This window comes from Hermetia illucens, chromosome 5 (assembly GCF_905115235.1).
Source record: "Hermetia illucens chromosome 5, iHerIll2.2.curated.20191125, whole genome shotgun sequence".
NCBI classification, from domain to species: Eukaryota; Metazoa; Arthropoda; class Insecta; order Diptera; family Stratiomyidae; genus Hermetia; species Hermetia illucens.
In genome coordinates, this window is record NC_051853.1 from 107,614,053 (window position 1) to 107,640,555 (window position 26,503).

At 41.8% G+C, this 26,503-nt stretch overlaps 3 protein-coding genes across 7 annotated transcripts in view; 2 read left to right on the top strand and 1 right to left on the bottom strand.

Moving 5' to 3' along the window:
• Positions 1-26,503, bottom strand: part of LOC119658490 (diacylglycerol lipase-alpha) — a 208,284-nt gene that overhangs the window by 38,865 nt on the left and 142,916 nt on the right. The gene's annotated exons all lie outside the window — the stretch shown is intronic.
• Positions 10,749-11,444, top strand: LOC119658492. Its single transcript, XM_038065955.1, has 2 exons — positions 10,749-11,032; positions 11,101-11,444. The coding sequence occupies exons 1-2, from the start codon at positions 10,819-10,821 to the stop codon at positions 11,352-11,354; spliced, it is 468 nt and encodes a 155-aa protein (XP_037921883.1). The 5' UTR covers positions 10,749-10,818; the 3' UTR covers positions 11,355-11,444.
• On the top strand, positions 15,649-16,412 carry LOC119658493. The gene is made up of 2 exons (XM_038065956.1): positions 15,649-15,905; positions 16,013-16,412. Exons 1-2 carry the CDS (start codon positions 15,713-15,715, stop codon positions 16,267-16,269), a joined length of 450 nt encoding a protein of 149 aa, XP_037921884.1. The 5' UTR covers positions 15,649-15,712; the 3' UTR covers positions 16,270-16,412.

Sequence of the window (26,503 nt, forward strand, 5' to 3'; positions counted from 1 at the left end):
GTATGTTTGTGGTTGTATTTATAATAATGTTCTTCAGGTGATTGTCAAGATCATTTGTTGATGCTTCATCTCCAGGATCTCTGTTGACTGCGGTTATTGCGGCATCCCTTTCCCTCTTATAGGCGTTGCGGATGGCTTCAGTGTTAACTCTCACTTGATTGTCAGAGGGGAGGTACGACTCAAAAAGGGATTGTACAATGCGGCTATTTAAAGCAAAATGCAACACCTGCAATCAAAAAGAAGCTAATAAGCCAGCAATTAAAATATCTGAACTTTTCTTTAGGCATACTTCCATACAGCTCGATTCTGATCTTCAGGATTCAAATGATGATGGAAACTTGACAACAGGAAAAGAATACTAGTCAATGTTTACCGTTTGCCTCAAGACCTGATGAGCATCCCATAGATCTAACTTTCCTGAGCACAGCTGTTGTGCATCTCATATTGAATCCACACCAATCCAATTAGGGTTAGAAATATAATTGAGACATTCCGAGGAATAAGTAGGAGTAAGTATGCGCAATTTTTGCCATAAATTTGGGGAAGATCGAAGTTATATTCAAGACGAGGCCCCCACTCTTCTCAGCCTATATTTCCTAGTTTTAGTAGTAAGAGATAGAAAGTTATATTTGAAAGCATAATCGGACTTTTGATTTAGTCCATTTCCTCTCTCCCCTTCGAGATTCTCAATTCTATCGACTTGTTCGAAATTGTAGTCATTTACTCAAGCGTCACCAGCACCTCTATTGTACTCACTTTGAAATGATTTATAAAGCAGTTTGCCAATCAGCTATAGTGATGTTTTTCCGGGCAACACGTTCTAGCACAATGTTAAATACTTCTTTTACCTGGTTACTGCTATGTTCTGACCTGGACATAGCAGCCCTATACTTCTATAATTCCGCCAGCACAGTTTTTCACATTTTCTATGAAAAGAACATATAACACTTTCGTCAAGCCTGCTGAACCAACCATAACCGTATAGAGTGTTGTTTTCAAAGAGCAGTTCTAAGTTGGCAATTTATTTCTTTAATATCATTTAAAATTCAAAAATATTTCACAAACGAAGGCACCAGGAATTTGCTTGGATCTTTGGTTTTATTCAAGACTGTCCGCCGCCAAGGTTGGAGACAGAAGAGACCGGCTTATTTCCATACGGTCTTTTCCTGTCCCAACCAACGGCACTTTCTCACCGCTAATCCTCCACTCCCGCCATAAGAGTATTAACCAACAGCTCTACTACCATATCTTATCTCTACCTCCACGTGGTGACCGCTGGGAGCTCTTTCTTAACGAAAAACTTCAAACGGAGAAGGATGAAGGCGAGTCTCCCGCGCCTAAAAACGGGACAAATTGTACCAACTGGTCCTCAAGTTTGGGGGTTGGGTAAAGCTGACAACACTACATGGAAAACAACTTGATACGAAGCCACAAAAGGAGTCTAGAACCGGACGAATAATACAACGACGAACACGGCAATGACAAAGGAATAACGATTTGCGCATTTTCTCATGAAACGTGCGCTCCCTGTACAGAGATGAAGCAGCCAAGCAGCTAGTCGATACCCTTTCCCTATATAAGGCTGATGTAACAGCATTGCAGGAGATGCATTGGACAGGGACCAGCTTCCTGGAGATGAGTCGCTGCACCATATATCGTAGCGGCCATCCAATAAACCATGTGCTCGGAGTAGATTTCCTAGTCAGCCAAAAAATGAAACCTGCTGTTATAGGCTTCGAAAACATAAACGAACGGCTATGCATTCTGCGCTTGCGAGGAAAATTTACAAAAATAAGCCTCATTAACATTCACGCCCCTACAGAGGAAACTGCAGAGTCGGAGAAGGATACCTTCTACGGGGCAGTAGAACGAACCCTCGAAGCCTGCCCCAGATATGTTATCAAAACCATACTTGGGGATTTTAACCGGGATGCCTGGAGTTCCTTATTAAGGCAGGCCTAAACCGGATACCGGTTGTTGCGCCGTTGATGATGATGATAAAGGATTTTTCAGTCCGTATTGCATTTAGGAGGTTAACAAGCTCTACGGTTAGCTATCTCATACCTATTTTTAGAAGTTCTTCAGATATTTCACCTACATTCGTTCCTTTCTTAGATTTCGTGTAAAACAAAATCTTATTAAAATCGGAGTGGAATGAGGGGCTAAAGAGTGAGCACTTTTTCGAAGGCACCATTCTCCGAAACTACTCAAGTGAAAGTTGTGAAAAAGTCACGAAGCTGGCAATATACGGCGCTCCATACCAATATCTGCTTAAATAAAGTTTATAAGAGTATGTTGCCAAGTTAAGTTCATCCTAGAATCGTATGTTTCTGGAGATATACTCGTACGTATAATCATCATCATAATCAATCGCCATAATCGCCATCGACGGCGCAACAACCGGTATCTGGTCTAGGCACCTTAATAAGAAACTCAAGACATCACGGTTTTGCCCTGAATTCCACCAATTCGATACCCCTAAAAGATGTCTCGCGTCCTGACTTAGGCCATCACTTCATCTCAGGCAGGGTGTGCCACGTCTTCTTTTTATTCCACAGATATGCCCTTATGGGCTTTCCAGGCTGGATCATTCTCACCCATACGGATTAAGTGCCCCGCCCAGCGTAATCTATTAAGCCAGAAGGTCGTGGTATGGCTCATAGATTTCGTCCTTATAGAGGCTAAGCAATCGTCCACCCTCAAAATTCTTCGCAGGATTCTTATCTTGAACCCACTTCATTGAGGAATGCAAGGACTAGAAAGATCATCGTTTTGTACAGTAAGACCCTCCAAACAGGAAACGTCTCAGCAGTTTCAGTTTTTGTATGCTGAAATAGGCTTTGCGCGAGGATTATTCAACTAGATAAGAGATAAGAGAAATTACCAACGGTCTCGAAGTTGTAGTCTCCTAACGTTATTGTTCTCGTTTGACCAGTGTCATTTGATGTGGTTGGTTCTTTGGGTTTTGGCGCTGACGTTTCATTAGCGTGTGGCCCAAAACCTCGCGCCAATTGCCGCCCGCTCGATCTGGATGAAGGTGGATTGTACATTTCGGGTTGTTCTTTTCATAATGTCAATATCGTCAGCATAGCTCAGTAGTTGGGTGGACTTAAAGAGGATGATGCTTCTCACATTAACATCAACATCGCGGATCATTTTTTCTAGGGCCAGGTTAAAGAGGACGCATTATAGGGTATCCCCTTGTTTTAGACCGGGGAGGGGGTGTATGGGGCTATCTGGCCTACCGATATAGAGAAGGAAATCTTATAGATGGAACTCTGCAAAGTAACACCTCTATAATTGCTGCATTGCGTGGCATCCCCCATTATCTACGGATCAGATAATGCCTCGTTGCTAGTTGTCAGGGATTGATTCGCTATCCCACACCTTGAGCATCAATTGATGAAGCGGTTGGCGTAGTTGATCGCCTCCATATTTAACCAAATCGACTTCGAGTTGTTTGCCTCTGTACTTAAGTATGTTTGTGGTCTTATCAATGATAACGTTGTTCAGGTGGTTGTGAAGATCATTTGTAGATGCCTTTGTTGACTACGGTATCCATTTGCCCCTTATAAGTGTTACGGAGGGCCTGGTTATGGATGGCTTCAGTATTATAGTATTATTCGGTGTTGTAATCTACACCCGGAGCACTATGCCAATGGGATAGTGATCCGTGTCTATATTGACCCCCTCTATATGCTCTGTCATTTATCAAGGTTGAGAGGTGGCGGCGTTCAATCAACACGTGGGCAATTTGGTTGAAAGTGGTCCCGTCTGGAGAGTCCCACGTTTGTCTGTGGACCGCTTTCTGCGCAAACTAGGTGCTTCCAGCTACCATTTCGTGCGATACGCTAACTGAATAATCCACATTATCATTAGTGTTTTATGTAAGTTATGGAAGTCGATGTATCGTCTGAATACAGGCTCCATCCCTACTTGATTGTTAAAATCTCCAAATATGATTTTGATTTCATACCGTGTATACCCTTTCGTTTATGTTTTTCTTTTTTCATTCGACGGAACATATCCTTTTGTTGACTGGTCTGCATGCTGCGGCCGCAATTCGCGATCAGTTCGACTTGTCATTTACGTTTGAAAAGTTCGCAGCTGACCGGCGGACGGAACATGGATTGGATTCGACTGGTCTGTCACTTTGAACTACTCACTTGGCCAATGATCGGATGAAAAGCGAGTCCATCAACCCGAAAGGAGATAACGAGAGTTGAGGGTCATGGTTGTTGCCGCTTGGCTTTCCGGTGCGTGGGCGGTGCTTATAGTTCAACCAGTGGCCGGATGCATTGTGGATTCTTCCAGCAAAACTGACAGGCCAAATTGAACATAGATGACATATTATGTACTGTGAATCATATAAATGGTTCGCGATTCACTCATCACCTGCCGTCGGAAGGGCCTTAACACCATGAGGTAAGCCGAAAATGAAGTATCCATTCATATTTCGTTCTTGAGATTTTTTTAGTGGGAAGAATTGATTGGAATTCAATCATTGGACATTATCTTAGTCAAATTCTCTGAAAAATTTAAGTCAAATACAGAAATGGTAACGCGACATTATTCCACTGAAGGTCGTACCTAGAATTCTCCAACTGCAGGATGTGTAGCGATACCAATTTTTATTTGAAATCGAAAAGATTTTAATTTTCTATCACTAACTTATTTTCTAAGAATACTCAATACAGTTAAAAATGTTCGTTTTTTACAATCTTTAAGGTTTTGTGTAAAACAAAACGTTATTAAAATCGGTTTAATGTCTGTCCTTGTCTGTTACACGCATTTTTTCTCGGAAAAGATTACAGCGATTGACACCAAATTTGGAGGAAAAGTGGAAACTGTGAACGCTCACGCATATAGTGAGGTCGATCATTCTACGTTGAATTTAAGGTCATGCAAAAGGTGGTGTAGTTTTTTTCCACCAAATATAGTGTGGGGTGTCAAATGAAAGGTCTCGGTTAGTACTTTCTGAAAGCGGTCTTAGTTTTGGCATTTGTTAGAAAGGTGGAGAGTGCGGGAAGTCGAAATGGATCATTTCTTTCACGGACCCATTCTCAGAAACTACCCAACCGAAAAATCTAAAAAAATCAAAAAGCTGACACTATATGGTGCTTAGGCTTCGAAATATCCTCCATGCCGATATGTATTCAAGTAAAGTTAATAATAGTATGTTACAGCAATGCAGCAATGTAGGCTATAACATAGAGCATGGTCTTACTCCAATCCAAGGAATACACAAAACCTTTCGTAACGTATTCTAGAACAGCTAAACTAACGATCTACGCCATTAAAAACTCGATGCTAAACCTCCTAATAAGGAACCTCCTTAAGGAACTTCTTTCAAATTCATTTTGGAAACACAAAATATCTGCATTACATTCCCTTTAACACTGCAAAGATTAGTAGAAATCATACTATTACCCTCCTCCCGCGAAATGCGGAAAGCAGTGTTTTTATTGTCATTTTAACCCCATAGGATCCATGGTCCAGGTTTCGATTAACTTTCTATTATTTTTATAATTTATATCATGGTTTTAAATATAAGTTGGCCACTACTATCCTACAAGTATCAAGAGAAGCAAAGCGATATCCTCAAACATCTATATTACGATTGATTTACAGTTTGAAGTTAATACATTAACGTTCATATGGTGTTTGATAAATTGAATCATCGAATGGAACTTCTGAGAATTCCACAACTAATGTGCATACCAACCAACAGCGAAACTATTCTCATTACCTAACTTCAATATAATAATAAACAAAAGCATGTCAGTAGAATACAAAATATTCTTTTTTGAAATATAATTTTCAATTATTCAGGCATGACATGTCTTAAATATAAGTTGTCAGGCAATATTTTTCCGAGCCTTATTAATATAACAATAAAATTATGAGTTATTTAGACTGAGAGAGAGATACATTCCACATATTCATTCAAAATGAAAGTAAGATTTTCATGAGAAATACAAATGAAAAAATGGGAGTTGGTATTTTCAAGTATGAAAAAGTTTTGTAGTTTTCCGTTTTCCTATTTAAGAAATTTTGGTCGTTTTCATGTTCACGTAGCCAAAAACACGTTCTATTTCCTAAAACTATTTTACACAGTGAGAGTCTGCTCTCGAGATTATTGTGACACTTTTCAAGAAGCACACATTTATGACGAGAATCACTTTAAAAATCATAAGTAACATGAGTCGAAATTGCTTCATTCAGGGAACGTGTTCCACTTGAGGTTATCGCTGAAACTGGTGGCCTAGGGTGGATGGGGGTAGAGGCGGCGGTATCAACAACACCATGGCGCACTGCAGACAATACTTTCCGTAGTTAACAATCTTCTTCACCATCCCGCTGCAGTCGGATTTGGATCTTTTGTATAGATCAGGTATTCTCCAACTCCGAGAATTCTATCTCGAATCAATGATGAAATTGAATCTCGACTGTGTGCTGATATGTCGCTACTACAAAGTACAATCTCTTGTGTATTATGCTGCAGTTGCGGCTGTCAGATTCCACGGTCAGAAGATTCGCTTACGCATTATTGGTTTGCGTTACCCGCCCAGGATGCTGAACACGCGGAGTAAATCTTCGCCGAGAGGACCGACCATACCAATACGCCGAGCATGAATTTTGCGGATGTTACCGAAGAGGAGGTTCGACAAGCCATAAACAGCTCGAAGAGCTGGAGGGGCCCAGGTCCAGATCGGAACTCGGAGAACTTCCGATACAAAAAATTCACCAGTATACATGGTCGGTTGGCACACAGAATAAATCAGGTCAAGAGTCGGCCGGAGGAACTTCCTTACTGAGGGAATTACCTTCCTTGTCCCTAAAATGCACACGGTGCAGGACCACGCGGATACAAGGCCGAATACTTTCTAACCAACCCTCTACAAATTCATACCGACCATTATTAGGGGAAGGGTCAATGCGCAACTTGAGACCAACATTTTATCCGAGGACTAGAAGAGCTGTCGAGTCGGAGAGGTTGCGAAGCAAAGCTCATTATCGACTCCGTAATTTTAGGACGAGCAACTAGAATTATGCAATAGCTTTCGACAGCGTCCCACACACCCCTGGCTACTCGATTTCCTACGTCTGTATCGCATTGATCCGAAACTAATAGTTTTTGGCGACAGTCATGGAAGGGTGGCATACTACCTTATCAGTGCATTCATTTGAAGGTGCCTCAGAGCATATCCATAGCATTTTCCAAATGCATTTTCCAAAGTCTGTTGTGAATAGTAGACATGTTCAGCCGTGATATTGAGATGGAATTTGGATTGTCGAAGTGTCGAATCCAAGGATTTATGTTTGCTACTCAGGACGGCGTGATCACCACCCGAGCATATGAAAAGCTCATAATGAAAGAAACGGTGGAAAACGACCAGTGAAGAATGTGTGGTTCAGCGTTAGAGACGTTGGACCATCTCATTTCTGGCTGCAATCTCATAGTACCGGTGCAATACACGAACAGGCATAATGCTCTATGTAAACGGTCGAAACTCAATGCAAAGGCGATACCTCTTACAGTGTTCTTCCATGGGTAACCGGGCAGCATGTATTGCATCAGTAGTTCCACAGTTCTTGACAAATCCGGCTTGATTGACGGTTATTTGAACGATATCGCGAATAAAATCCAGCAGCTTGATCTAACGGTAATCTGAACACTGTGCTTTACTATCCTCCTTTTTCTATATTGGAAAAGTGATGCATTCTGGCCAGTCACATGTCGCCAGGTCCTGTTGTTTTTGCCAATTTCATTCGTTTTATTGCTTGCTCAACTACAGTAGCGCTGATAGGTGGAATTTCTCCAAATGTGTTATGGAAATGGAGGATGAACAAATTCTTTCGTTGAAATCTGCACAAAATATTCTCGCCATCCATCCGTCGCGGCTCGTCGATCGATAAGCAAGGTTCTTGTCATGCCAGAAATGTCTACGTTGGAGACTCTTTACAGCGTTTTAATGATTGATCCTAGTAAAACAGTCTGTTGCACTCTCACGGTCACTGATGGATTATGACATAAAACTGCTACCTTGAATAACCAAGCCGACGAGAAAAGACCTAAAGGTGATCAAAAAAGCAATAGATGGAGATTTAAAAATCTCTCGATTGCACCGGGAGTAACCCTATCACCGAAAAAAGTGGCGACTTTAGCCTAAACAAGCCAAACTCACCAACAAACCGGACATAGAATAAAGAAGAATATTGTGATTTGTATTGATTGTTATAATAGAATAATCTATTGAGAAAATTCATCAGTAAATTCCCAGAAATTATTCAAAACCATGTTAACTTTATCTGAATAAGTATTGAAAAAGAGTGTACTTTGAAGTATTATTGCAGACATCATTTTAAACTTTTCAGAATGTCCAGTGAAAGTATGAAATGCAAGTCAATATTTTTCGCTCTATATCGGTATCCATATAATTATACAACCGCTCATTGAACCGGGGGTGAAGAAAATACTCAATGTAGTACATAATATGATATATGCATATATTATGTGAGGATATCCACTTTCGGATGATATTGGCATTCATATTCTCGAATTTCCACAGAAGTGACAACTTTGACGTATTATAACTTTGTTAGTAATAGTGCGAATTCAACCAAACTTGGTGAGATCGAGGTCTATGTTACACTCTATATTTTTGCGGTACCAAAATGAACTTAAGGAGGTTTTGCAGCCAATTATTAAAAATTATAGTCTTCTTCTTTCTTCTTTTTCTTCAGCTTTTGTCCCGTTCACAAGCGGAGTCGGCTCGTCGTGATCGGTTTCGCCATTTGGCTCTACCGAATGCCTGATCTGGGTGCAACCTCGAGGCTTTTAAATCCCCATCTAGCGTATGAAGCCACCGTTGTTTCGGCCTGCCTTTTGGTCGTTTATCATCGACTTTGATATTCAGACCAATCTTGGCAAGTGAAGATCTCCACACCATCTGCTCATCGATTTCAAGAATTCATTCGACAGGGCCAACTGTTAGTACATCTGCATTGTTTTATGAAAGCGAGGCGCGGATTGGAGCGATATATTATTGGGACATAATGTTACGTGCTCCAACGAGACAAAATCTCGAAAGAAGTTGAAATGAAAGTTTACCAAAATTTCATTCTTCTACTGATACCCTTTCTGATCCTTATCGATTACGTTCTGTATGTTGTCTTGGTTGAAGAACGTGAAGAGGTTTGATGAACAAAATCATTTTTCCAAAACCTTAGACCACACTGGTTGAATTTGATGTCACTCGATCCCCTCACAGCGCTATGTCCACCTTCACTGTTTTGTCCAAAACTTGTAGTTATCTTAATATAAAGTTGAGATTGTTCCACCCCAATGTAGTAGCAGTGATCTTCATTGTTATTCGAAGGACCTAAGTTATCATTAACTCGTCTGCGTTGTATCACTAGAATACTCTAGCATGAGATAATATCCAACGAAGAATTTTGCCGACGTATGTGGCGTGTTGATTACAAGGAGAAAGCGGCAGTGGATAAGTCACAAATCGAATATGGAACGGCAAAGCTATTGCAGACTATGGCGCACAATGAAATCCATTTCTTCAAAAGTTCAACTTCAAAAGGAAACTGAAATATATTCCCGAAAACCGATGAGAACGACGCGTAGGTATGATTAACGCTATGTGCTGGAAGGTTTATCACAACCAAAAATAATGATAATTTCAAAACTATGGAACACTTTCTTCACTACAGAAGGCACTAGCATTATGATGATATGTGATACGTTCAAGCAACAATTCAACTCTAATATCATAAGGATTTCCGCTCTACATTTCGTTTATCCTAGATAGTTCCTCCTTTCTTTGGGACACATTCGATTATAGTCAATTTCAACATTAATCCGTCATTAAAAACAAAAAATTTGTTTTTATAAAGTCCGACTCTAACTTTAATCGAGAATTCGAAGCGAAAAGTATCTAGTGATATACCTTCTGAAAATCAATTATTCTATGTTAGCCCTATACAAGGAGTCTCACCTTAGTAAGACAAGCGTTTCAAGAGAAATGTACGTTTCTGCTTTAACTTTCTTGTTTAGATGAAGCCAATATACGGTTCCGAAATTGATCCAATTTGATTTGCAAATTACTTTTGCGGCTGAGCACTAATGTGGAAGGGCATTGCAAACATATGTGCCTAAAACCACGAACAAATTGAAGGAGTTCAAATCAATTCTGTAGATCAAATAAGAATAATCAAGGATGTAGTTTTTATTTTGAATACTTCAGAAAAGGGACGTCCCTTGAACATAAACAACTAAACATAATGTAGGTACATTTTATGCATACCGATACTGTTATTTATTGTAGAATATGGACTTTGAATATTTATGAAAAGATGTTTGATGATGAAGTTTACCGGATGAAAAGAAAAACAAGTAAGGGAAGTAATAAATCTCTAGCTTCTATCGAAAACTAAGCATTGCCGTTATCCGAATCCAAAGACGCATCTTATCAAATCAAAAGGAAGTACGCGCTGTCTACTTGATATCTACAAACAATCATGTTCATAGTCACATATAACTGTTGCTCAATTTCTTATCGCGGTGTTATTAAATTATTATTAAACAGATGAGCCGCACTATAACAGGTGCTTCAAGTGAGAAAGCAAAACACTTGAGATAAGATTTTTTCTCAGAATACTTGACCGGAAGGGGCAGATTGGCCTGAATTGGCCTCGAACTTGCTATGGACAACATATAAAAGCTAGAAATCCTCCAACTTCCATCAGTTCCAATTCTTATTTTCAAGTGATAGTCAATATTGCATCCTTCAGCCTTTGTTAAAAATGGTTCGCCTGACTATTGTTATCCTGTTAGCAACTATTGCTATTGCAACAGCTCGGAGTGTAGAGAAAGAAACACAACCATTGTCTGTCAAAATTTCTACTGTTGAGGATATCAATTTATTTCGCGCCCAGAATCCAACCGAAGTTCTCACACCTCTAAAACGTGTCGATACCAAGAATATAATTTATTACACTGTTGGGAATCGAGTCTCCGGTAATTTTCAATACCATCCATATGAGTAATTCATCCTAATTTATACATAACTTTTCATCCTTTTCCAGGGGATGCACTAGTTGCAACTGCGTCCGACAGCCAACAATGGTCATCAGCCCAAAACGTCCAACTTCTCCTTCAATATCCGCGTAGTGGACAGGGAGCAGTCGTTACCTATGCAATAGTTACTGTTGACCAAAGTTCTAGCTTAGGAGAAGCGTACATAGTAAGTGGAGGAGTCGGCAAAAGGAATATAGCCATCGTTGTGGAGGCCAGGAGTACCACATACTTCCGTTACGCTGCACAAGTCTACGGTTTGTGAATATAAGCAAGAAGTGAGCATTAAGTCGTTATATTCGAATGTATTATAATTGTAGAGGAAAGTGAATAAATGTCGCATTAAAAAGTAAAATGTTATTAACTACCACTTCATAGCTCAACACATTAAGTGCCTAAGCTGCGATAGTTGCGGCTAAGTGATCTATTGTGATAGATAGTGACTTATTTTCTATAACTTATCTGGCATTTAAGGTCTCACCATTTCCCGGCCTGAAAATACACCACACAAAACAATCATTGGATTCTAGATTGATATGATCATAAAGAGGGGAAGGGGCTGACAAAAACATATTATCTGGATATAAGGTATTATGAATGAGACAAGAAATTCCGTTCAGTTTTGCCGTGAGATCTTTACAGCTACGCAGTACCCTAATAAATGTGATCAAGGGTTTACTTTCCCCAATGAGTACTGCTTCGTTATCATAATTCCTGCGTACACCGCTCCCAACACCTAGAAGCCGCTGTTACAGACTTCAGTTGCACCACATTCGCCAATTCACACCTCTATAGTCAACCAGATTCCGACATTAAGGCAAGTAAGAAATTAACTGGTTTGCACTAAAGACAAATACAATTTCAAGAACAACTAAATATGTACGAGGAACTCAACCAAATTTTCTTTCGTGGCTTAATACGCTGGATGGGGATTTAAAAGCCTCGAGATTGAACCCAGATCAGGTATTCGATAGAGCTAAATGGCGAAGCCGATCACGACGAGCCAACCCCGCTTGCGAACGGGAGAAAGGCTGAAGAAATAGAAGAAGACCTAAGTATTGCTCCTGTGCAAGATATAAGACCATCAAGCGATATCTTCCTTCCAGATCCTCCTTGGTTCGTCTATTTATCGTGGTCGTACCACTGGACCGTGGATTCAGGAGATGTTCTGACTTCTGAAGTTGGATGGTAGTAGTGGCGATGAAACTGATAATTAAAAACCCGAATCTAAGGCCAGACCCTAATACGATCGTCTGATGCCTAAAATGATGCCAAGTAGTAGTCTCTATATCGGCTCGTAGTTGGGCTTCTTGATGTTGAGGCTCCTCGATGAAATTGTCGTCTCGTTCGAAAATTGTCTTTGATGGTACACAACTGTCGTACTGATGGTGTCAAGTCGTTGTACGATCACGGATTACAAGTAGGTGTACTGGACCACAATGTTGACGATAACAGCAGCAGCAGTTCGAAAAGTAATTGTAGAGCTCTTGAGCCCGCAAAAGGAGTTATTCCTATGATGCGTACGCCTTTAAACAGCAAATCTTGCCGTCGTCCCTTGCAAGTGAGGACAGCTGGATTCGTAGTAGAAGCAAAAAACAGCCAAATGTTGAGTCGTACTGACTGCTTCCATAACAGATGAGAATGATGTGTTGGGGGCACAATTTATTAAATCTTCTGTAGATCTCGTCAACGATATAATTAGGATGGTCATTGGCACTCGACAAGATGGTAACTGCACAATGTTTAGTTGTTTTGAACTGAGCTTGAAATATGTTTGGTCTTTGCACTTTAATCCGAGATAATTTTAGGTAATGTCGGGAAGTGGGAAAGTTCCTTTTTTCCTAATCGTGTGGTATTCCAGAGAAGTGCATGATCTTAAAATTCTTGTTTTCGACGATATGAAAATAACCGAAAATCGTAATTCCGATCTCCTGGATAGAAATGCAAGCTTTGCCTACTTCCTGTGCAACTATGGTTAATTTACCGCCAGTTTCTCTAGTTTCCGAGAATAGATGGTGTTTATGATTAATGCTGGCAATACTTTCGAAATGCTTCTTACCCCTGGTTTAATTTTGTAAATCACTTGATAGTGCCTCTGGGTGTGTTCCAGCTAAACGAATGCCGCTTGATACGCTACCAAGGGTTCAATCTTGATCCGGTTTTGATTGGTATACCAAACGGTCATTTCTTCTACTGTTTTGAAGACCTGATCGACTTTTGAAGCAGCAAGCTGTAATTTAGTGATAAAAGTTCGCTGCGTCCTTTTTAGCAACAAGTCGTCGTGCCGTTCTACAGTCTTGATGTCTGCGTAAGCAAATTGCCTAAGAGTCCCCGCCAACTCCTAAATTTGACCCATGATCTAATAGCATCCACAGTCCTGTTGACTTCTCGCTCTAGCTGAGTAACGAGTTACGCTCACCATATGTCTGGGTATAGTCGTAGGCCTTCCTCACAGACTTTGGACATATTCTGATATTTCTGTCGAATGTGCTCCAAATCAGACATGATTTCTTCACTCGAGATATTGATGTCTAATGGGAATTGTCTTTTTATTAGTCGGATGTAACCCAAAAGCTCGACATATATCACTGGTCCAGGGTGTGTGATGGTAGAGTTGCTTTTTGCCTCCGTGACTCAAACTAACAAAGTGAACAAGTTGATCATTAATTTAAACATTTTTTGTCTTTTTCACAGGACGAGATTCTTGTTTCCTTTTCTGTGGATTTGGGCGGATGTCAACGTCAGCTACAGCTGGCTCTACTGCACAGTCACTATTGTTTAGCAAAGGACAAATTTTTAAAATAGGTCGTTTGATTATATTATTCTCGGTCTCCAGCGTCACTACCTTAGTTTGTCTATCGTTTCCAGTATGAACTGCCATAGTCCTTCCTAGAGCCCATTGGCCAGATGGATTTTCGCATTTAATGAGGGCTAGATCATCCACACAACACAACTATGTATGGTTTGAGAGTCTTGGCTCATCTACCGTTACACCATTTAATCGTGATCGGCCCAGCAAAGTCAACGTCAGTTCGAGCAAAGGCTTTGCCGGGTTGTACTCATTCGTGAAGTAGCTCTCCCATTAATTGTTGACTCGATTTTGCGTTTAATCTGAAGCACTACGTGCATTTCCTTCCATAATCCAATATTTCGTCCGGATTGCGGAATGTACTAGTTGGAAAGGACCGTGCGTTAAGAGATGATGATAATGTTTGATGACGGGGTTTGCCCTATGTCCTCTCAGTAGCAGCACCGATTGTTTCGTGTCCAAATTTACAACACTCTGCTGTATCCTTCCATCAATCCACAGGATCTGGTCGGAATCGAGTAACAGTGTTAACCTAATCAGCGAATTAGTTTTGGCCAAGGGATTGTTGGTTTTAAGTAGATTGATTTCATTTGCAAATGACTCTTGCTGAATCATTTTAATGACAGTGTTTTCCACTTGTTGGTGTTCATCTGACTTCAAAAATAAGTTTCGACAGTTCGTCCTCCTCTCTCCAGCAATACACAACTACTCTGATAAGTCTTGTTAATGAGGAAGATATTTCCTTTCTTCTATCTGTACGGTCGTCAAGCACGTTGTTTTTTGCTGCAATTCTAAGTTAATGGCCGCTTCGTTGCAAGTTTTATTTTATTTTTGGTCATTTGTGCTCATGTTCGCTCAGCCAGTCTGGTTCATTCCACCATAATGTATAGTTAACCAACAGTTTCGGCAAGATTCCACGGGATGCGACATCTGCTGAATTTGATTTGCTCGCTATATGCTATATGACGCCATTGTTTGATGTCAGACCTTGAGTGGATGTGGCTCACTCTACTGGCGACAAACACCTTTCACTTCGCCGCTGGACTCTGAAGTCATTGTAGATCGATCATGGAATCGGCCCATTAACACGGACTGACATTAGTCCAACCATGGGTTTTTAATGTGGTGACGTTTCGTTACCACATTATCGGTGATTTATTTCAGTTCGATTTTGAACTGGAATATCTTTATGTGATGGTCTCCTTCTACGCTATTATTATATCAGCAAAATTTAAATTGAAATACCAACCTGCAACATGGTATTTCAACATAAGCATTTATGTTGTACAATCAAACAATCAATAAACATAGAGTGTCACGCAGTTAGTGAAATTAATATCATTTTATCAAAATTATTCTAGCTCCTATAATAAACATCAGTGTATCTCCCTCGTACTTTTTCAAAGAATTAGCGGTGGTGTGTGTGGTTTTGTGAAAAATTTACTGGTTGTTAGATTGCTTTAAATTACTTAGTTTACATGAAAACTCGTAATTGGATGCAATAGGATCAAAACTTAAAGTTGCTCGAAAAAATTATCTCCTTTAAACATCTATTAAAGAAAATATTGATTTTACCGATCTATCATTTTTATAATACGACCCCCTTATCGCCTCGCACCGTATCGATAGGAGGCTTGGGATTGTATCAAGATTTTAATCGGCTTTTAAAATTTATTACAACAAAGCCCCTTTTTCTAATCAACAATATTTCAAAATTGTTCCCGCAAAATATATTAGTATGCGCACTTTAAATAGCGGCATTGATAAGCGTTGCAGTCAGTAGTGTTACACATTTCAGCAATATTCCGGAAGCCATGGATGTGAGAATGTTTTCTGTCTTTACTTTATTTTTCCTCGCCGAGGCGTTCCCATTGAAGTACCCCAGTTTCCAGCCGCAGTACAACCAAACCAATTCAAATCACGCCAATAGTTTCTTGAAAACAGATGTTAAAGATGTTAAAGACGGAATGTTCATACTAACATATACAATAGGAAATCGTCTCGAAGGTAATCCCATATTCAATAATTCGAACAATAATATACATATATGAAGTGTCATTTATTTGTTCTTTATCTTACCTGAACCACCTTTTAATATGTGCAATAATTTTCAGGAGATCATTTGGAAGCAAAAAAGTCTGGTGCCATATTTCAGTCAACTCCCCAAGATTACACTCAAACTCTATATTATCCAGAGAACAATAATTATGGACGGCAAATTACTTACATAGAAATCATCGTACAACAAACCGGACCGAGGGGCGAGATTAGGGTAATCAAAGGAGGAATAGGAAAACCATATATTGTATTAACTGTCAAATCACAAAATACGCTACTTTTCATATATAATGCTACACTCTACACATTTTGATCTTGAGCGAGCATAATCTCATAGTGAAATTTACTAGACTTTTAGGTTCCATGTTTACAAGCTTTTATTTGTTCAAGTGCTTTCTACATCAAGAAGCTGAATTAAAAAAGATACTACAATATATCTTAAATAATTTTCATGAAGTGCTAACTATGAAATCAGATCAGTGATTATACTTTATCGGTATTTTTTCTAACTAAAGAATTTGTGTCCATATTACTTGATTTGTGTAAAATCATGACACTCGACAAACACCGGCTGAATTTTAAGAATCGAAAGTCTTTTCCATTACACGTTAGCCTTGAATAAAATGGCTACTAGGGGCTCATAATATGCTAACTTAATCAGTGATCAATTTTTGTTGCGAAGTATTTCCACCTCCATCCATAAAAAAAAAAAATATTATGGAGGATATCCACTTTCCGATGATATTGACATTCATAGTCTTGAATTTGCACAGAAGTGACAACTTTGACGTATTATAACGTTGTTAATAATATTGCGATTTCCACTAAACTTGGTGAGATCATGCTCTATGTTATACCCTATATTTTTGCAGGGGAGGGGGTTTAGCCAATTATTAAAAATGATAGTCTTCTTCTTTCTTTTTTTTCTTCAACTTTTGTTCCGTTCACAAGCGGGGTCGGCTCGTCGTGATCGAATGCCTGATCTGGGTGCAATCTCGAGGCTTTTAAATCCCCATCCAGCGTATCAAGCCACCATTGTATAGGCCTGCCTTTTGGTCGTTTACCATCGACTTCGATGTTCAGACCAATCTGGGCAAGTGCATTCTCGTTAGGACGAATTCCGTGACCATACCATCGAAGACGCCTCTCTCGCAACTTTTCCACGATCGGTGCAACCCCATAATGATCGCGGATATCCTCATCTCGGATGTGATCAAAACGTGTTGTGGCGCAGCAGGATTGGCAGCATTCATTATTTCGAATGTTGCGAATGCGAGCGGTTAGATGACGCCACCGGCGCTCTCCACGTGTTTTAGAACTCGCCACAGGAGTGAAGAGCCAGCGGTCAAAAAGTGCCGTTGGTTGAAGGCAGAGGAACCGCATGGAGAACAACCGGTCTCTTCTGCCTCCAGCCTTAACTGCGGACAGGCGCGTGCTTTGTAGTGATAAGTGTGAACTAAACCAATTTGTAGTGATTTACGCTTCCCCCAAAATATTATATTTAAATATTGCAATTTGAATTAAATCAGTATTTCAAAATTTTGTCGTCATTACTAGACGTAGCAGTTCAATGTCACGCCACTAGTCCAACGTAACAGTGGCGTGACACGTTTTGATCATATCCGAAATGAGGATATCCGCAATCGTTACTAAAAATTATAGTAATATATTATTATTAACTTTATTTGTACAGATATCAGTATGGAAGATATTTCGGAGCCGACGCACCATATAGTGGCAGCGTCCTGATTTTTTTCAGATTTTTCGGTTGGGTAGTTTCTGAGAATGGCTCCCTTAAAATAATGATCACTTTCAACCCCCCTCACTCCCCATCTTTCTAACAAATATCAAAACTAAGACCGGCTTCGAAAAGTACTGACTGTGAATTTTAATTTGATACCCCACATGACTATATTTGATGAAAAAAAAATTTACACCCCACTTTTGCATGAATGGGGACACCCTTAAATTCAACGTAGAAGGATGTAACTCACTGTATGCGTCTCCCCCCTCGGACACCACCTTGTCGTGGTGGGGGAGCCTGTAGTTGTTTACTACTACACTAAGGGTGTCCAAAATATGAATATAGAAACGATGGATATAAACTGTCCAAGTGGTAAGAAGTCACAGACTTCGAATCCACCCGCGACCATGAGCAATCATGTCGCGGCCGAGGCGCGGATTTTGGAGGCCTCACCACATTCATACCCGCCTATAGATCAATCTGCAGAAGGCATGTTTTCTGACTCAGTGGAAAGTTTGCATTTAGTGCCTACGGCGAAGTTAGTCAGAAAGGAAAGTACGGAAACTCTCAAATTGGGAGAAACTGGAAATCCGACTACGGTCGGCCCGTCCACGGTACTACAGCCCAAATCTACCCGCAAGCGGAAGAGGAAGGACCGGCAGAAGGGAACTTCGGCCACTAAGGAGGGGGGACTACAGGCTGAATCCTGCCTGTCAGAACCTTCTCCTTCATCCTTATCGGGAAGAGCGGAAGAACGGGAAGCTGGTGACGTGAACGCTACTGGTTTAACGCCAGTATATGGAAATGGATCTAAGCGGTCCGGACACCGTGAACCTGGAAAGGCCCTAAGACGACGGCAGAAGAGAGCACTGCGAAGGAAGATGAAGCACCTTGGGAATGAGGACATGGACGTGGCTGTACCACTAGGCGCGGTAACGCCCAGAGAAATCGGACGCAAGGAAGCGGAATCTCCGGCGGAAGGTGGGGATAAACTGGAAACCCCGGTAAAATCCACACTGGACGCACCAGACTCTTCTGTCAGCGGTAATGCGCGCAAGAAGCGTAAGACCAACACATCTGCGGTGGCCAACGCTTTATTGTGCTCCGCACCAGGGCTTATATACACGCGTCTCGCGGGGATTAGGACCGGTGTGCCGGGAGGTGATCAAATCAGCGAGGGAGATCTCAATGAAGCTGGTCCCTCCCACAAGAATACCAACACGAAGGCGGAAAGGAAGAGGACGTATGCGCAAGCTGCAGCCTCTGTTCTGATTGCTGCCGTGGGAGTTTCATCCAAGGATGGCAAAATGTCAGAGGGACAATTTACCATCCTCCGGGAATGCCTGTGGAAAAAAATGCTGGAGCCTGGAACGAAACCACGATCTAAAAATCAAGGTTTTCGTGATGGGCTTCTCCATTTGGAGTGCACTGACGAGGCTGCCTTCAAGTGGCTCCAGCAGGTTATCCCAACTTTGAGTTCCGGCGGTCGGCCTAAGTTCACTATTGTGAACCGGCTACCGGGCCCTCGTAGGAAGGCAGAGGACATCATCCGCATACTGGGTGAACAGAACCCGGGCATGGACTTTGGACACTGGAGGGTAAAGTTCATGAATGCCAGGAAGGACCAATCTACAAACGTGGAGGGCTTCAACTTGGTATTCGAACTGGACCAACAGAGTCTGAATGTGCTCAGGGGAAGTCACCATATGGTGCTCCACTTTTTCCTATATAGACTGAAATTCAGTCATATCAGGAGACTGTAGGGCATCATCTCCATTTTGAGAGCGAAGAACAATGATGGTCTTCGACTCACACAACATAGAGCAAATTTCAGCATCTTCGGTGCGCTCTCCCACAATGGAAACGTCCAAGCAGGGGCGGAACCCCCGTATGGGGAACTACAGAGTGAATCCTACCTGCTAGTAACTTCTCCTACACCTTGCAAGGAACAGGCGGAAGGAAGGGAAGTCAGAGACGTGAACGGAACTGACTTAATGCCAGTTCGAGTGATCGAATCTATGCAACCCCGACACCGCAAAACCAATTAAGGTGCTAAGTGGAAAACAGACGAATGCTCTGCGGGATGAGATGAGATCTTTCGTGGATGAGAACATGGAAAGTGCGGTACTGCCAAGTACGGCTTTTCTCAGAGAAATCAATCACGAGGGGATCGAGTCTCTGGCGGTACGGTGTGGGGGAAACCCCGTCATACGCGGACTGCCGCATATGCTTCTGTTTTCCATAAGACAATAGACTAAGTTTATGTCGAAAAACAAACAACGAAAACAAATCAACCTGCAGCATGCCAAAGCTCCCTCCTACCTGTTGGCAGCGAGAATCACAAAGCTACAGGATTTCCCCTATATCTTTCTGGTGCAAGAACCGTGGGTTCGATTTAACAGAATCTATGGCATTGGATCAGTAAAGGGGGCTAGGATCTTCTACGACGAAGGATCCATAAGACCGAGAGCTTGCGTCCTGATGTCAAGACGGTTAGAGGCAATTATGCTGAGACAATATTGATCCCAGGACTTAGCTACGGTCATCATACAATACCAGATGAGTGGCGAGAGGGAAAACATCATAGTTGCCTCCGCTTATTTACCCTATGATTATTTGTATCCTCCACCGACGCAAGAACTTAGGGATCTGGTGGCGTATGCAGAATGCAAACGTAGGGTGCGCCCCTACGTTCGTGGGACCGAGAAGAAGCGAAGTAATTGACCTAACAATCTGTACCCCAAAATTGTTAGAGTTGATTACACACTGGCGAGTGCTAGACGAGGTCTCACAGTCAGATCACCGATATCTAGAATTCAATTTGACTATTGCGGGCGAACAGTCTGCAGTACAAAGACGGAACCCTAGGAAAACGGATTGGGCAAAGTTCAATGAACTTCTTGGCAATAAAGTACAGTTCTCTAGGCGACTAAGGACTCCTTGGGTGCTGGAAGATGAATTGAAAACTCTGAACTGCACACTTTTAGAGTGTTATGAAGAGGCTTGTCCTATTTCCCGAGGTCAAAGCCGTAAAACTGTTCCTTGGTGGAACCGAGAACTGCAAAAAGTCAGTAAATCAACCAGGCGACTTCTAAATCGTGCTTGCAAAAGTAACAAGAACGAAGACTGGTTAAATTTCAGGAACTCACAATGTGAATATAAGAGGCTTGTTAGGATTTCGAAACGAGATTCCTTTAGAGCGTACTGTGAGGAACTGGAAAGCGAAAGAGAGACTTCAAGGCTGTGCAGAGCCCTCAAAAGGGATGAGTCAGCCAAGTTGGATTCTCTTAGAAAACCCGACGGTACTTTCACGAGCTCCAGACTGGACTCAGTACAGACCCTCCTGGAAGTACACCACCCAGGAGAACGGGTGAGAGAAATGGCAGGGGGAGAGTTGACGGTTCTTGCAATTCCTTCAACACGCAAGCGTTGCAAGGGGAACTGGAACATAGCGAAAGCGGTTGTTACCCATGAAAAGGTGATTCTGCCATACTGTCCTTTGAACATTTCAAAGCACCTGGCATGGATGGCATCTATCCGGGAATGCTAAAGGAGGGTATGGAGCATTTAGAGCGACCTCTAAGAAATATTTTTCGAGGATGTCTTGCTCTGGGCTACGTGCCTTCTTCTTGGCAACAGGTTAAGGTAGTTTTCATACCGAAACCTGGGAAAGATGACTATTCTAATCCAAAGAACTTCAGACAGATCAGCTTGACTCCATTCTTGCTGAAAGGTTTGGAAAGACTGGTGGAGCGTCACATTCGTGCAAACGCACTTAGGTCACACCCACTTAGTGAAAACCAACATGCTTACCAACGTGGAAAGTCCTGTGAGTCTGCTCTTCATTCTTTGGTCACAAAGATAGAGGATACAACCTTGAATGGTGAGTACGCGATGGGGGTGTTCGTGGACATTGAAGGGGCTTCTGACTGTGCGCCTTTTCAAAAACTTTGTGATGCCGCCAGAGCGCATGGTGTTGATGATGCTTTAATTAAGTGGATCCATGCTATGCTAACGCAAAGATTGCTGTGCGCTGAGGTAGGGGTCGATCGCTACCTGACTACAGAAGCAACGAAGGGCTGCCCCCAAGGAGGTGTGCTTTCGCCACTTCTGTGGAGTATTGCGATCGACTCACTGCTATGCGAACTATAAAATTTGCCGTCGATTTGATAGACAGCTGGAGCCTTAGACATGGTTTGTCAATTAATCCAAATAAAACCACAATGGTTTTATTCACAAAAAGGAGAAAACTGGATGGACTTTGTCTCCCTGGGATGAGGGGTACTACCCTTCAACTCTCCGAAGAAGTGAAATATCTGGGAGTCACTCTAGATAAAAAAATTTCTTTGGAACAAACATGTAGAGGTGAAGATGAAACGACCTTTGGACCTTTGCCTCGACATGAGGACTCAGGCCTCATGTGGTAATGTGGATATACGTTGCCATCATTAGGTCGATGTTCGTATATGCATCCGTAGTGTAGTGGGTTAAGGTGAGACAAAAAGGTTTTCACCGTAAACTAGCCGCACTGCAAAGAACTGTTTGTCTGGGTATCACTGGTGCCACGAGCACGGCATCCGACGCAGCTCTGAATGCACTACTCAATTTGCAGCCCCTGGATATATTTATTCAAAGCACTGCAATGAGAGCAGCTCATAGGCTAATTCGATTAGATCTATGGGAAAACAACGGATGTGGGGGGCACAGAGCATTGGAAGAGTTACTGGGAGGACTAAATTCAGTTCTTACAATGCCCCTCCGATACTCGTGTCCCCATACATCTGTTTGGTAGAAGATATGAAGTTACCCTGAAGCGTAGAGAGGACTGGGAAGACCCAGAGGAATACGTGGCGGGATATACGGAAGTTTTCTACACCGATGGCTCAAAAACAGAAGAGGGTTCTGGAACCGGAGTCTACCTCTCGAATAAAAACGAGAAGTGGGCTTTTCCTTTGGGACAATATGCAACGGTTTTTCAAGCCGAAGTTTATGCGATCCTAAGGGTGGCAAACTGGGTGATTGACGAGCGGTTGAAGGGCAGGCGTATCGCAATCTGCAGTAACAGTCAAGCTGCACTGAGGGCATTGAGCAGTCCTTTGATCACCTCGAAAATCGTTCAGGAATGCAGAAACCGTTTGAACTCTATGTCTAGATTCAATACGATGGAACTACTCTGGGTACCTGGTCACTGTGGCATAGAGGGAAGTGAAATCTCGGACGCTTTAGCGGAAGACGGGTCAATCTCCCCAATGTCGGGACCGAAGCCAGCAATTGGAGTATCAGTAGCATTGGCTAAATCTGTTTTCATAAACTGGGAACAAGTTTCCAATAATGACAGGTGGCAGAGCCTAAATGCTGCTCGACACACCAAACTTTTCCTGCCAGAACCGAACATACGTACCGCGAAGTTTATCCTATCGAAAAGCAGGAGGACTTGCAGGTGTATTGTGGGCATTATGACAGGCCATAATTCACTAGCTGGGCATATGTTCAGAATAGGAATTACCGAAGATGATACGTGTCCCTCCTGTAATGAGGAAGCGGAATCCATGGAGCATTTCCAATGCGATTTTAATAAAAACCAAAAATACATAATCAAAAATCCAGTCCAGATACCCAACACTGGCTCTTTCAATTCCAGTTTCAATTGGTTCCAAGCGAAATTCACATAAATGGAAAAGAACATTTAATAATAATGCGCAAATCACAGAATAATGGAATGGAAAGTTGTACAAATAACTTTTATTCCATTTCTATGAAATTTAAAGTAATTAGTAGGAGTAAAAAAGCGGTGGAAAAACTGTTGGAATATGGTCATCAGTTGCACCATCTTTTCATCGACTGCACGTAAAATTGTATACGGCTATGAAAGAATTCGGTATCCCAAAGAAATTGATAAGACTGACTAGGTTGACCCTGACCAATGTGCGAGGCCAAATAAAGGCAGTAGGATCACTCTTGAGACCATTATCTAAGACAAGGGATGCCCTGTCATGCGTCCTATTTAACATAGCCCTGGAAAAAGCGACCCGCGGTACAGATGTTAATGCAAGAGGCACCATCCTCTTCAAGCCCACCCAACTACTGGCCTACGCTGACGATATGGACATCATGGGAAGAACAACCCGAGATGTACAGTCTACCTTTATCCAGATCGAGCAGGCGGCGCGAGATCTTGGGTTGCACATTAATGAAAGCAACACGAAGTACATGATGGCAACGTCAGCACCAAAGAACAGAACCAACAACATCGAATCGCACTGGTCAAACGAGAATAAAAAAGATAGGAGGCTATAATTTTGAGGCCGTTGATAATTTCTCCTGTCTAGGGTCGAAAATCACAACCGATAACAGCAATGATGAAATCCGCGCACAGATGTTGGTTGCCAACACAGCATATTTCAGCTTAAAAAAACCCATCCACTGAGACTTCTCACCATAGGGTCAAAGCTCTTACTGTAAAAGACAATGATCTTGCCAGTCCTTATATATTCCTCGGAGACCTGGGTTTTTAGCTAGAAAAACTGCGAACTCTTGGCCGCATTCAAGAGAAAAATCCTCCGAAGAATTTTTGGCCCCCTACATGGAGGATTCCGTAGCCTAAATTTATGAGCAGTATTACGACCGTCTGGTGGTGGATAAAATCCGGCCTGACGAGTTACAGTGGGCGAGTTACTTAATCCATATGAGTGAGGATGATCCAGCCCGGAGAGCCTATAAAGGCAATATCTATGGTTGAAAAAGAAGATGTTGCAGATCCTGCCTGAAATGGAGCGATGGCATCGGCCAGGACGCCAGACATCTTTTGGGGACATCGAATTGGTGGATCTCGGCGCAAAACCGGGATGTCTGGAGTTCTTTACCAAGGCAGGCTTAAACCGGATATATGTTGCTGCGCGTATTCCGATCATATGTTGTAGACAAGTGTTCGCGAAGGCTTGGAGCTACTCGCATAAAGCAACATAGAAAAGACATTAGCACGAAACTGACTCAACTTGAGCCAATTACATTTTCAGATTTTGGCCTAGGTAGTGAAAGTTGATTCAACGCTGTTAATGCGTCAAACGACATCTAGTTCAATGCCACCGTCGGCAGAAACGACGCATTCGAGACATACAAATTGATCAACACTTTCGGTGCTCTACTCGTTTATGCATATAGGGATCTTCATCATCCGCATCCGAGACATACAAATTGATCAACGCCTTCGGTGCTCTACTCGTTTATGCATATAGGGATCTTCATCATCAACGGCGCAACAACCGGTATCCGGTCTAGGTCTGCCTTAATAAGGAACTCCAGACACCCCGTTTTGCGCCGGGGTCCTCCAACTCGATATCCCTAAAAGCTGTCTGGTGCCCTGAACTACGCCATCGCTCCATCTCGTCTTCTTTTTCTTTCATAGATATTGCCTTATAGACTTTCCGGGTTGGAAATAAAGCCGTGTTTGTAAGCTAAATATTGGTACCCTCAACGATAAGATGAAGGACCTTGCAAGAGCCCTTCGGAAGAGGTGCGTCAGCATATGCGCTCTACAAAAAACCCGATGAGGTGGTGGTGGAAGCTGTGGCTTAGAATGTGAACACGGTAAAAATAACATAGTTATAAACTTCTCCATTTTGGTGGCCTTCGCACTCAATATGGTGTCGGCATTGCCACCTCTGAGGGTTTCCGTGATGCTCGGCTGATGGCGCGCTATTACATCAGCTAATCGCACGATTCACTTCTTCACCGCATTCGCACCACAGACAGATGCCTCATAGTAACTTCTCGACCCAGAGACTTGTAACGCGCCTGCCGACATGGCGAGGGCATTGTCGATTCTACCGACACACGACCTTGGATTTGTCAATATATGATTTATTAGACGGTTGTCTCTTTTTTCTACATTTCATAGGGGGAACAGTAAAACCCAAATCGGCTATAATTTCGTAAGACGAAAAATGACGATATATAAATAATGATCCGTGAGAAGAAATAGATTCTTGAAAACCATATTCGCCACATTGTTCAAATACTGCGAAACTACTGGGTGAAAACTCATGGAGAAACACCGTAAGAAGCACCGCCTTCCTGGGTCTTGAGAAGGCGTTTGACCATCTGTCGGGGAAATTCGTGCGCTGGGTTGGCAGATATATCAAACCTCCTTCGTGCCTCTGTCGATGTTCACCAAGGAAGCCTCCTTTGATCATTACAAGCCCTCGCACCACTTTCAAGTCGCCCTTCATGTAAAAGCAACAGATATGAAATGTTCGTGTTTTTAATTTTTCTTACAATTTTTAACGTTACCATTGTTATATTCGAGTACTTATTTGTTCTGATTCAATCTTCGATTGAGAGTAATTATATTTTGTTTTAAACAGCCACAGAATAAGGCTGTTTCACATTATTAAATATAACTATGCCCCTCTCCTTCCTGGAGGAGAATTTTATTTTTTTTCTTATTTTAAACCGCTTTTACAATTTCAAGCATTTTTTGCATACAACTGCGAGCCGACAGCTTTTGGTATTAAAACAACAGCGTTTCCAGATTTTGAAGAACATCAGCCAAAACCCATCACTTGATAAAAGAGCAACACAATAATAATCGAGGAATAGTAAATTTATTATTGTAAATAAAAGTTGTTGAACGAGAACTAAAATCTCTGCTTAAAGTTGGCTTTGATATGATGTTTAATAAAATCCTAGCGCTTGTTAAAAGTTCACTGAAAGCAAATAATATGATCCATTTTCCCGAAGGAACATTTTCCAGGGCTCGTTGAATTAACTTTTCGCAGATACGTGAATAACGTATGCATGAAGT